Source organism: Panthera uncia, chromosome F1, assembly GCF_023721935.1.
Source record: "Panthera uncia isolate 11264 chromosome F1, Puncia_PCG_1.0, whole genome shotgun sequence".
Lineage (NCBI taxonomy): Eukaryota > Metazoa > Chordata > Mammalia > Carnivora > Felidae > Panthera > Panthera uncia.
The window spans coordinates 40,496,551-40,509,851 of NC_064813.1; the positions used below are offsets into that span (position 1 = coordinate 40,496,551).

At 56.2% G+C, this 13,301-nt stretch overlaps 1 protein-coding gene across 1 annotated transcript in view; it reads left to right on the top strand.

The window, feature by feature from the left end:
* Positions 1-12,745, top strand: part of ADORA1 (adenosine A1 receptor) — a 34,410-nt gene extending 21,665 nt beyond the window's left edge. The window contains exon 3 of the mRNA XM_049634401.1: positions 10,787-12,745. Within this exon, the coding sequence (XP_049490358.1) occupies positions 10,787-11,426 (640 nt within the window). The 3' untranslated portion in view covers positions 11,427-12,745. The remainder of the gene's footprint in view (positions 1-10,786) is intronic.
* The last annotated feature ends 556 nt before the right edge of the window (positions 12,746-13,301 follow it).

Consider the following 13,301-nt stretch of genomic DNA (forward strand, 5'->3'; position numbering starts at 1 on the left):
ACTTCCCCCGAGAGAGCTTTACTGGGCCCAGCTAGGCAGTATGGCTCCTCCAGGGCCCTGTGTGGGGTTTCGTGCGGGGCTGAGCAAGCTCCCACCCTCCCCTGCCCCCTCCCCACCCCAGGCAGATCAGGGAACACAGACTAATTCTGTACCAAGGTTGAGTTAGGTGGGAGAGCTCCTGCAAAGAGAAACTGAAGCCATGTGGCCAGTCTTCCAAAATGAAGCAAGCAACTTTTTTTTTTTAGTTTGTTTTTTTTTAACGTTTATTTATTTTTGAGACAGAGAGAGACAGAGCATGAACGGGGGAGGGGCAGAGAGAGAGGGAGACACAGAATCGGAAGCAGGCTCCAGGCTCCAAGCTGTCAGCACAGAGCCCGACGCGGGGCTCGAACTCACGGACCGCGAGATCGTGACCTGAGTCGCAGTCGGCCGCTTAACCGACTGAGCCACCCAGGTGCCCCAGCAACTTTTTAAACTGTGTCCCTGCAACCTGCTTTGTATCTCTTTAGGAGCTGACCGTATTTTCCAGTGGAGTCAGGGGTGTCCCCTGGGTGGTGAAGTGATAAGGTGAGGTGACAACGCTAGGCCCCAGCTGCCACTATTGACCCAGGGCCTAGACAAGTTAGCGCACCAGCCCCACGGTCACAGTGAGCCAGCAAAGGGCGTCTTCTCAGGAAGGCCACTGTGCCGAGGACAGAGCTGAGGCTCCAGTCGTTACTTGCTCAAGGCCACGGGCTGTTAACCGGTGGAGCCGCAGCTTGAACTCGTTCAACTCAGTCAACAGAGCGAACTCTGACTCTGCAGCACACTTCCTTCATTCACTTACTCCTTCACTCACCCCCCACACACGCCTCTTTCTCTTTCTGGCCTTTGTCACTGCCCATCGTCCTGTCTGTGGGGCACATAGCTAGAACACGAAAGCTGAGGGGAGGAACTCCCTTCTGGGAGACTGTGTGTGCCTCACCCCCACGGCCCTCGGGCCCCTCCTCCCCGCACTGGGAGAGGAGTTTGGGTCTCAGGCCACCCCCCCCCCCCCCCCCCCCCCCTTTCTGTTAGCGCCAAGCTCAGCTCTCTATATATAGGATGATCGAACGCATTCCAGAAGAGGGGGCACACCGTGCAGAGCTTGGGAGACATCTGGCTCAGTCCCACATCATCTCGATTGAGGACACAGATGCCCCAAAGGGGAGGGGTCTCACCCAGACCAGCTCACTCCCAGCAGAGCCTGGACGGGAACCCCTCTCTCCTGACCCACACCACAAGGAAGGACCCCAAGGGAGGACTCTGTCTCTTTGGGGGTCCTGAGGTTGCTGCCACGCGGACAGGCAGCATGGGCCCCTCTGTGCCCTCGAGCCCAGGGAGGTGCTCACGTTCCCATGTCCCTCCTGCCCTGCCCCGCTGACGTGCCAGACACGCTGGAAGATTCTTGGCTGCCTCTGGTCAGTGGCCACTGTCTGAAGAGGCCAGAGAGGCCTGTGGAAATGATCCCATCAGGTCCCTCTCCCCAGAGGCAGGTCTTTCCACTTCACTGGAAAAGGAATTTGGCCCTTCACCACCACGGTCGTCACAGTAAAGGCCTCGCTGCACCAACCACTCACAGGCCATTAAATCCGTATGCAGACAGGGTGGGTTTTTCCGTCCCACCCACCAAATGAGTCAGAAAGTCATCCTCGGCAGGTGGGGCCATTTGGCCTTGGTCTTTTTGCCATCCTGGCCTTACCTGACAGCAGGAGAGAATTAAGTCTCAGAGCAGGAAATGGCCAGGAATGCCGAGGTCTGGGTCCGGTTTCCCCGAGCTGCCTGATCAGGTCAGACCCCCTCCTTCTCCAGGGCCACCCGGTCACTGGGATGTGGGGCCACACCTGGCCTTGGGAGTCAGAGAGCTGCTTCCCATGGTGGGTGGGGAGGAGGTGACTGCCTCTCAAAATCACCCAGGGCATCGTCTGTTCGGGGACATTCCGACTCACCCTGGGCTGGGGGAAAGGACTGAGAATGGCAGGCAGATGTACTTGGAAAATGTGCCTCCTCCGAGTCAGAGAACCCTGCTCCCTACGCCCTACCCCCTGCAGCCGCCTTTGCAGCTCTGACAAATCCAGATCCCTCTCTGTAAGGATCAGGGAAGGCACACCCACAGAGAAGAGGTGCTTCGTGGGGTGGCACGCAGGCCTGGGGCAGGACTGGTGATGCCAGCTACACGTGCAGCCTGTGAGCCTGGGCTTCATGCCGGGAACCTCGGCCTCATGTGTTTCGGCAGGGGCTGCTCTCTCGTCACCCTGGCCGCTCCCTTTGGGCAGGGGCTGTGCCTACCTGTCAGACGGAGAGTTCCTTTGGGGCAGGAGCTATGTTTTTTTCTGCTCGCTCCCAGATCCAAGGGAGAGGCTCTGAATCTCTAGCGGGGAGGCGTGGGGAGGCGGCTGGTTTCTGAATCACATACGCACACTTGATGGTCTGCCCACCAGGCTGTGGAGTGATCTGTCCTTAGCAAGTGACCAGGAGCTATTTCCAAGGCCCATTTACACTAATGACCTAATCAATTTATCCGCTCTTTTCTTTCAAGTTGCTCAGAGCATCCGCTCCTTCTCTCTGTAGCCTTTGGGCTGGTCCTGGAGGTATCAGACAGATTTCCCTCTTGGGGACTGGTGACACTCGTATCAGACACGGTAGCTGATGCCACAGGGTCTGAAGTGAGCAAAATTCAAGGCAGGGTTACTAGGACCCAGGCATCCTGGCCCCTCCCAATGACCCCTGATCCAGACTCCCCTGGGCAATGTAACTGTTAAATATTTGGCCCCTGGAGTGTGCCCAGCACCTTTGATTGTATCTGGTTTCCTGTTCTCCTTTGGGAGGAAGAATTTCTCTGCAGGAAGTAGTTTAATAGTCTGAAAGCCTTACTTCCCTGGTCTTGCGATCCAAGTTTCCAGTTGCAAGTGGCCAAGATTCTTGATAAGAAGGGAGGCAGGAAGGAGGGGAGCAGAACAATGTAGCCTCGCTCCTTCTCAGACACCGAGGAAGAGGGAAGGAGAGGTGGAGGGTTCAGTTCCCGACTCTCCAACCCGTAGGGCTGCAGATACACGCTGACAGCTCCCCGCTCCCCTCCCCAGCCCTTGGGCCCAGTGCTCTGGCCACGTGACTGGGAAACAGGGACAGCCAGACCTGAGGACCTTCCCTGGCCTCAACAGTTGACAGGACACTTCATCACCCCTGTCTTCCAACAAGGCCACATTCAGCCCTTTCCAAAACGGCCATGTGGCTTCTCTCCCTCTTTTCTTTCTCTCTCTCTCTCTTTTTTGAGTCAACACATACTTGTGAAGAGTCTGGTCAGTTCTCTCATCCCCCTGGCAGGGAGTTCTCTGTGATGACTGTGTTCAGTTCTTCCTGTTCTGGCTTCACTTCTGAGCCGCTGGGGTCTAACGGGAAACTCAGAGATCATTGAGGTGTTTACGGTTGAGGGCCTTGAATGCCAGGAATTGGTTCCGCAGGTGAGGAAACATCTGAGAGGCCAAACGGGATAGTGAGGTAACCCAGAGATTAGCAGCCACGGGAAGGTAGCCCTGGGCCGAGGGACAAAGGGAGGAGGTGGGTCCTGGGGCCCAGGGGCTGGTGGAAGCTGGGACCACGGTGGGCATGTCTGCTGGGAGGTAAGGCCGAGGAGCCGATGTAACGGCTGCATAAGACTCACAGAAAGGGGTAGAAAGATCCTGGCTTTCCTCTCCTCCCTCGGTGCTCCAATGCTCACCCGCAGACCCCCACCGACTCAGGAGCTTGGGAAACGCAGCCTGCAGGGCTCAGCCCCTGGTGACACACAGCAGGGCAGAAGGAGGAGGGAGGCTGGGGACAGCCAGCTTCAGGCCCAGGTCTTGTGTGTGCAGTGACAAAGTGCCCTGAACACTTCCTCTGTTTGGCAAGTTCTCCATCCACCAAAGAGAGATCTTTCGGGTCTCCCCCCTTCTCTTTTCTCTGTCAGATTCTTCTTTCCTGCCCCCGTCTTGTGGTCTGTTCATCACCAGGTGACTTTCAGAGCTTTGGCCTGGTTTGAGGAGGGTTTTTGCTCACGTTCTCAGGGTCTACCGAAAAGTCAGTGCCTCGTCATGCGCAGGAAGATCCTCCCTCGGAGGCTCTGGGCAGGGAGAGGCCTCCCCTCTGTGCACAGCTAGGGCCTCTGACTGGAAGTAATCTTATCTGTGAAAAGGAGCCTATTCGTGAGGCACGGGACCCATGAGGAGGGGCACGCCCATGGCTCCCACTAGGATTTCGCTTGAGATGGAGACATCTTCTCTGGGCTGCGGGCTGGAAGACTGGGGAAGTTAGTTCTGGCCACGGTTCGCAGGGGCAGCGCTGGGCTTTGGGCCGCCGTGGAAGTGCTGGGGGCTGGCTGGTGACCTGATGGCCCTTTCTCATACCTCTCGTAAGAGGCCCTCGTCAGAGCGGCCTTACGTCCCAGGACCTAAGCAGGAGACCCGTAGTTACCCAATTCATCAGTGGGCTCCCACAGCTCCCAGGGCAGTGGGGAATGAACCAGGGAATGATTTTTTCTCATCCAGGGCTCTATGATTACTTCCAGGGCTCTGGCTATGCCTTTCTTATCTGACCTTCGCCAACTGAGCAGCTACCATTTAATCTTTATTTCTGGTGCCCTGAGATGTACTCCTGTGATAGGTCCTCAACCAATCGTAGATGATTGAATAAATCATTTTTTTATTTCTCACTGAATAAATTTTATTTATCATGGGATAAATCATAAGTGATTGAATAAATGGCCGTGTGGATTCGCTTACCCGTTTCTACACGTATCTATTCATTTGTTCAGCAAATAGTGATTGAACGCTGTTCGAGGTACCGGGGTTGCGGTGGTGAGCCTGCAAAGTAGGGCCCTGTCCTGAGCGGAGCTCACATTCTGCTGGAGAGAAACAGATGATAAATGCATATATGTGTATACATATGTGAAGACAGAATGAGAGAGAGAGAGACAGGAAGTGATAAGCTCTATCAGGAAAATTAGGGGCGCCTGGGTGGCCCTAATTTTCCTGATAGAGCTTATCACTTCCTGTGTCGGCTGAGTGTCTGACGGATTTTGGCTTGATTTTGGCCCGGGTCATCATCCCAGGGGGGGTGGGATCGAACCCTGCATTGAGCGTGGAGCCTGCTTGAGATTCTCTCTCTCTCTCTCTCTCTCTCTCTCTCTCTCTGCCCCTCTCCCCTACTCTTGCACTCTCTCTCTCTCACTCTCTCTAAAAGAAAAAAGAAAAAAAAAGGAATTAAACAGGGCAAGAGGTACAGGGTGATGGGGGCTGTCTTGCAGGGCGGTCAGGGAAGCTTCTCTGAGGAAGTGACGTCTGTGCTGAGATCTGAATGAGGGGAGATGGACAGAAAGCATCCGCCCCCAGCTGGACAGAAGCGAGGGCCCAGTGATGCGGTGTGGACCTCGTGGGCAAGAGGACTGGGGTTCAGAGTAAGGGGAGGGGCCCCCGGAGGAGCCAGGGGTCGGGGAGACTTAGGAAACGGTATCTCCCTCTGCCCAGTGGTCAGGATCACAACATGAGCATCAGCTTGATGATTCTTCCTCTCACCTGGACGGCCAGACTCAGCAGCAGGTCCCATTGGCTCGGTTCCCAAGTGCGTCTTAAAGCCGTCCATTGTCCCCTGCCCCTGTGCCGACCAGAGAACACCACCTAATCTCTTGCCTGGATGGCTAAAATAGCCTCCCTGTGGTTTTCTTGCTTTCCCGGCCACAACTCATTCTCCACATGGCGGTCCGAGGGAGCTTTTAAAAACAGACGTTGGATGACATTACTCTTCTACGTGCCATGGCTTCCCTGCACTTAGAATACACCCCAGAACCTTTACTGTGGCCCTCCCGGTCCTAGGTGTGTCCCTGACCACAGCTGTGACTGACCTGCCCTGGTCCCTGCCCTCACTGGCCTCCCTTGCTGCTCTCTGTGCCTTGACCTCCGGCCTCAGCACCTGCACCTGCCTTACCTTGTTTTGTTTTGTTTATAATTTTCAAAACCAACTTACTATAGCAGCATGAAGCCCTCCACACTTAAGGCCTATTACTAGTGTGTTTTCAAATTTTTGTAGTTTTCAAGTGGACCGGCCGTGCCTTCTGCCGGAAGGCTCTGCCCACCCCCCACTGCCACCGCCCCCATCGTTGCCTGGTTGGCTCTTGGTGATCGTTCGGCGCTCAGTTCAGCGTGTCCTCCTCAGAGGGTCCCCTCTGCCCAGCGGCTACTCACTCCCTCGGGGAGTCCTGTTGACTTCACTGTCTGAGCTGATCTGTTTATTTGTTTTTTACGTCCATTTCCTGTCCCCTTGCTTCGAGAAAGTTACTTTCATGAGAGCCCGTTCTCTTCAATATTTCAATGTTTCTGAATCCTAAAGGTGCCCAGTGAGTATCTGTTTAGTGAATCAAAGGGAGGCACCTGCCCGCTGGGTTGCCCTGACACCTGCCGCTAAACATCTAGGCGGCTCATGAACAGACCAGTCTGGGGGCTATGAAGAGGTCAGACCCGGAGGGAGGAGGGAGGCTCCCAGGCAGGTCTAATGGCATCTTCAGAACGGCTCAATCCAAGCAGCTTGTCTGGAGCAGGCAAGGCTCACCATGGCTCCCTTCCACTCTGGGGTTCCACCCTCCAACCCCCCTCAACGCCAACTTACGGGAGTGCCAGAGTTGGGTCCAGCCTGAGCTTTGGACTTGGAACGATCTGAATCTTAGAAGTTCTGTCTCTGCCTCTGTCTGGCTGAGGGACCTTGGACGGGTCTCATCATCGGAGTCTCGGTTCCTGTAGTTGAAAAAAATGGAAATAATAACCATAACAATACCTAACTCATAGGACTGTCTTTAGTCAGTGCCTGGCCCACGAAAAATATCAGTAAGTGTTAGCTCCTATCGGCATTGTTCTTGTCATCTTTACTGATCAATTAGCTGTTATTTTTTCGATGCCCCCCCTCCCTTAGCTTCCGGAACCTCCCCTTCCCGTGTGGCACCCCTGCCAGAGTGTGCAGGGGTGTGGCAACGGCATCCTCTGCCCTGCTCTCTTGAGCGTGGGATTTGTAGACCTTCCCCCTATGTCCGCCTCTGAACCACGCTTGCCCTGGCAGCATCTGTGGTAGGAGATTCTTCCTCATTCAGCCGGGCCGGCGCTCAGGGATGGGAACTCCCCTGCCCCTCTTTCCCGAAGCTCTTCCTCTCCCCCTCGGAGCCTGCCACCCCTCTACTCCAGGTGCACGGTCTTTCCATGTTTTCACTGTCATCAGGAAGGTGCTGGCTCATAAGCGAATTCATACTCTGAGTTAGTGCTGTCTTGGCTTTTAAAAATCATACCCATAGAGGCCAATTCTTAACCCAAAGGGATCTATCTCACCAATGGTGGGATTTTCAGCACTGTGAGGGAGATACTGGAGGTGATGGGGCTGGTGCCTTCAATGACGTCCGGAAGGTGCTGCCTGCCCTGTGTTTTGATGTCTCCAAAGTTTGCTCCCCCGCCGCCCCCCCCATGTCTATCTGAGACTGCACGCTCCTGAGGACAGCCGTCTGTCTGGCTAGTTCCCAACACAGCCGCGGGGGTGGTGTGGCCTCAGGCCCCAACTTGGGAGGGATAGCCCCAAGCATTGGAGAACATTCAACTTGCCCCACCCCATGTGCGCCCCAGGACTTGCAGCCTCTGTTTCTCTTTCCCACGTGTGGGGAGAGGTGAGTTTCTCCCTGGTCCTGGGACACAACCCTTCCTGTGAGAGCCCGCCCCACCTCAGCTAAGGTCCTGGGTCCAGCCCTTTCCCACCATGGAGAAAATAGCAAGAAAAACAGATGAGAACTGATACCCTAAGCTGCAGGTCTGCTGGGACCTGGCCCTGGAGGAGCCCCAGGAAAGCTTTAACCCCGGGGCTCCAGACAGTCAGGAAGGGTGAGGGGAGGAGGGGTGTGGGCGCCTCTCTAGTGAGAAGTTGCCTCCTCCCTCTCTCGCACCTGGGTTACTGTCCGTACCCACCTCTTCTCTCAGTGGATCATCATTGCCCGGGTGTGGGTCCTGGGTGCCCCCCGCTCCCACCCCCCCCATCCCCCCAGTCCCCAGGCTAGATGACAACATGAGGTCACCTTGTCCATCCCCGCATCTCTGGGCAGACCCTCTTTGGACAGGGTCCAGATGTTCCCATTTTAAAGCTCGTAGGAAAGGGGCATTGCCACTCTGCCAGTCAGCCTATATCTAAGTGACCTGTAGGGAGCCTGGTGCCCCGAAGGAGAACTGGTCTCAGAGTCACGAGACCCTGATAAGTTATCGGCCGTTTCGGGGCCTGGAGTTCCTAATCTGTGAAATGGTAATCCCATTACGTGCTGCATTCCCAGGGTGGTTGTGGGGATCACCTGAGACGTGAATGTACAGGGCTCTGTAAACGATAAATGGATATAAATCGGATGTGCGATGGGCCGCGGTGGTGGGGTCAGGAGGGGGGTGCCTGGCTCCAGCCTTCCACAGCCGCAGCCCCATTTGGTCCTGCTGAGGCCCACCCTGGAAACCCGCTTCCCCCAACCTCGCGGCAGCCATGGCAATGTCAGCCTTCTCTCCCGGCAGAACGGTCCGTGCTCCTTTGGTCTTGCCCCCTAGACTCATCCAGAGCTTCTTCCACCACGGGATGTGTGGGGAGCACTTCCAGATCATCAGTAACAAGCCCGGAGCCAGATATCTGAGAGCCGTTAGGCTGTGTTTTGCTGAACATCTAGAGACACTGGAGGTTTTCCAAGTGGGAGCGTTTCTAGGGGCTTCGAGGGGTAGGAGCTCAGGCACAGGAGCATTGGTGGGGTGTTCACAGACTACTTCCCTTATGTTATTTTTTTCTGTCCTTACCCTCTGAAGTGGGGTCCACTGTCTCATTTTACAGAGAAAGGGTTGATCTAGTAGGCTGCAAATTCCAGTCTCTGACTTTCAGTGTGTGCACCAGGCTGGCCATCCTGCTGGTGGTCCAAGAGGTGGGAATGGGCTTCAGTTGCATCCAGATAGCAAGGATTATGTGTAAGAAAACTTAAGGAGGCACAAGCGAACTGGGTGCCTTCAAGGCGTCTTGGTGCTCCGGGGACACGAGGACCCTATGATCAGAGTAGGGGAGGGGGCACCACACTGAAGGTGTCAGAGTCAGCCAGGGTCCCCATTTCTCCCATTGGAACGATAAGGAGATTGGAAATGAGGTTCCTAAAGTCCCTTCTAGTTCTTGCTCTCTAGATGGGGTAAGGGGATCTGGTTTCTCCCTCCCCTTAAATCGTTCCCCTTCCCATCCCTATAAACCTTCACAGAGCAGTGGGCTTTGGTGCTTGGAGAGGTGTTCAGGGTGAGAGGGACCTTAAGTATCATCGCCGTGAAGAAGAAAGCCATGGATTCTGCAGGCACAGGACAGAAGCAAATGGAGTCCTAGGGAGGCCTCCCCTTCCACCCCTGTGGGTCTCAGGAGCTGTTTACACTCCATCCATCTCAGAGGCTTCATTGGAAAATAACAACTGGGCAAGTTGCTGCGCTGAGCCAGCTCCTCGGCACAGGGCCGGGCGGGCCCCAGCCCCTGGCACTCACTCCAGGGCGGTGTGTGGGCAGAAGACATGCTGGTTACTGGCTGGATTGGTTTAAAGGGAAGTGGGGAGCTCCCAGGACGCTGAAACTCTCTGCCCTCGGTGGGGGCGCCGTCACCGCCCATGGGCAGCCTCGTCCATTTTCCGTGTCATCCAGATGTTCTCATTTTCTCTGTGTGTCATGACACAGAAAAGGCTGGAAAGCTCTATCCCCTGACATAATCTGTTCATTTCCTTCAGAGGACACACGGCAACCTGTAATTGTCTTGTGTATTTATTTCCATGTTGTCTGTCTCTTTGCCCAAAATGTGAGCTGTGGAGAGGCCAGGGTCCTTTACCTAATACCAAGCACAGAGACTGGCGCTTGGCACAGAAAACACCCCATCTGTGCAGCAAGTGCACCCATGCATGCATGCATTCATGTGCCCTGTTTGCAGCGAATGCTCAGTGACCATCAGTTATCTTTCCCGAGAATAATTCTCCATCAGCTTGGGGGACAGAGATGGTGCTTGAACTCAAGCCCTCAGGAGATACGCATGGACAGTGATTGGAAGGGGAAAGGGGAGGTAAGCATGGAAGGGGAGATGGGGGCACCGGTAGGGAGGTAAGGGGCAGGGCCAACAGGAGGGAGGTGTGGAAGGCTTTTTTCGACAGTTGAGTCAGCTGGCCCAAGGGGAAGAGTGGTTCTTCAACCCTCTGGCTGTTTTTGGTCAGTGTAGACATGTGTGAGGAAGCACAGGAAAGTGCCACCACCTTCCATGTGGCCTTGGGTGGATCACGTGATTGCTTGGAACCTCAGTTTCCTCATCTGTCAGATGGGCACTCATTCGTCCGGTGCTTTCCTACCCCACGAGGGCTGTCGTGAAACAGTGACGAGAGGTGACCGACGGGGACGTGCCGAGCACACATGATTGATTTTTACTTTGGTGATTTTATTAAAACTCTTCCGGGAGGTCCTTTGTTGTTTTCTGTCCTGATTTTTAATCTTGATTTTTCGTTTGTTATGATTTTTATGCTAACCAGGCTTCCCACCCTCTGCAGGTGAGATGCACCAGTGCATTGTAAGCTCTGGCCCAAATCTTGGATCCTGGAGACTCGGACCTCTGGCCAAAGACCGGCACCTCCCCACTCACTGGGTCCTGGCTGGGGCGGGAGCCTCCTTTCGGGGCCCCGTAGGGGCTGATGGAGCCTGGTGGGGGTGGGGGGGGACTCACACTCTGCCCTCCCCTTCCCCAGGTACAAGACGGTGGTGACTCCCCGGAGGGCGGCGGTGGCCATCGCCGGCTGCTGGATCCTCTCCTTCGTGGTGGGCCTGACACCCCTGTTCGGCTGGAACAAGCTGGGGGAGGTGGAGCGGGCCTGGGCGGCCAACGGCAGCGAGGGCGAGCCCGTGATTGAGTGCGAGTTTGAGAAGGTCATCAGCATGGAGTACATGGTCTACTTCAACTTCTTCGTCTGGGTGCTGCCCCCCCTGCTGCTCATGGTCCTTATCTACCTGGAGGTCTTCTACCTGATCCGCAAACAGCTCAACAAGAAGGTGTCGGCCTCCTCTGGCGACCCACAGAAGTACTATGGGAAGGAGCTGAAGATCGCCAAGTCGCTGGCCCTCATCCTCTTCCTCTTTGCCCTCAGCTGGCTGCCCCTGCACATCCTTAACTGCATCACCCTCTTCTGCCCTTCCTGCCAGAAGCCCAGCATCCTCATCTACGTTGCCATCTTCCTCACGCATGGCAACTCAGCCATGAACCCCATCGTCTACGCCTTCCGCATCCAGAAGTTCCGGGTCACCTTCCTTAAGATTTGGAATGACCATTTCCGCTGTCGGCCCGCACCCCCTGTTGATGAGGACCCCCCGGAAGAGGGGCCCCACGACTAGACTCCACCTACTGCGTCTGCCTGCCCCCATCAGGGGCATCTCAGCCCAGTCCCACCTCCCCACCGGTCCCACTCCCTGAGCCTTTCTGGCGGGGCTGTGGGGTGTGGATGCCCTGCACCTTGGGTTCTGGAGGAGGTTTGGCGGGGGGGGGCCGTTCATGGGGAAGGAGCCAGGTGACCTGAGGGGAGGAGGAAAGTGGCTTGAAACTCCCCACCTGTGTGACCATCCCACAGGCAGCCCGGTGCTTCAGGCTGGACTGACCTGGGGAGACTGAGGCTGCAAAGGGGCCACGTGGGCTGGAGGGCAAGCTTGGGCTCCCATGGCAGTTAGGGGAGCCTGCTTATCTCTGGTGGTGGTCATGCAACCCTGGGACCAAGCCTAAGGAAAGGAGAGGATCCCCTGCAACGTGGATGGAGAGAAAGAAACTGGGCTTCATGGCCCTGCTTTCTCTCCTGTTCTGTAGGAGAAGGTGGCAGAGCCACGGAGGGGCGGGAATCAAGGAGCCTCCGTCCCAGCCTCCCGGGACCCTGAGCTCCCAGCTTTGCTGGGCGTCAGGGTACCTGCCCTCCTTGCCCTGGGGAGCCCAGGTTTATATCTGGGAGAAGCAGAAACGGCGGATCCAGAAATCATCCCCAACCTTTGCTTTATTCTCCACCAACCCCCGGAGGTAGAGGCTCCCGGGGTAGAGGAGCCTGGGTATAGAGATGATGTGCAGGCCTCATGCAGCCACCAGGTGGCAGCACTGAGCCATTGTTCTTGCCCTGAGTGTCCCGAGGTGGAGCCTCGAATGTACCCGTCATCTGGGCCAACCAGCTCCACTAGCCCCTGGTGATGGCCTGGACTCCCCTAAGTGACATCCGTCTCTGCTCTTTCTGGGCCAGATGAAGAGTAGAGCCCCAGACGTGCCAACATGAGGGCGCATTCTGCCTGCCTGGGGAGGAGGGGACCAAGGGAAAGTGCTGAGGTTGGGCACTCCTGGGATGCCATGGACCAGGTTGGAACAGGCCAGGGAAGACCACAGTCCTGAGAGTAAGGGAGGGGAGGTCTTGCTGGCACTTAGATACCCTCAGTATCCCTGGCATCTAGCACAGTTTTCAGGGGCTTGGGGCTCTGTTGCACAGTCTAGGCTTTAGAGCATCTGGGGAAGGGTCCACCCTCTGCCAAACTCGGGCGCCCCGTGTATGGAGGGAGGGGGGCAGGGTTCTGAGCGTGGACAGCAACTCCAGGCCTTGAGTCCAGGCCCTTCCCTTTCTCAGAGGTAGGATGTTCCCTGGCTCCCAAGGAGGGCCACCTGACTAATAAAAGACTGTGAACCTTGATGGAGAGCACACCCCTGGCTACCCACCCCACCGCCCAACCATCTGAGGGCAATAGACAACCTCAGCACAGAGGAGCAATGGGGGGGGAGGTGGGGATGGGGAGGAAGCAGGGAGAGGGGAGATACGGAGGCGTTCAGAGCAAGGAGGGTTCCAGAGAAGAGGGTGTCTGTTCGCGTAGTTAGGCTGTAGGCATAGCAAACCCTGACTGTGAAAGCGAGATCCTAAAAAAAGCTCATGTCTGGAACTCCCCACCCTCCCATGACATCCTGAGTCCCCTCCCACTGGAACCTTCCTCAGGATGTCATTCGTGGAGACCCCCTCACGGTGACACATCAACCCCCCCTCACTGGGACACAGCGCCTCCCCCATCACAACGATGCTCGTGGTCACAGAGGCCCCCGCACTTTAACACCACACGCCTTTATTTGAGTGCTTCTCGCCCAGACTGCAGCTCTCTGCAGGGGCTCTCCAATCTCTGCACTTTCCAGGCCCCCTCGCATGCCCGGGGAGACTGGCCTGGGGCCCGCCAGGCCTACTTCTGGCTCCTGGGCTTCAG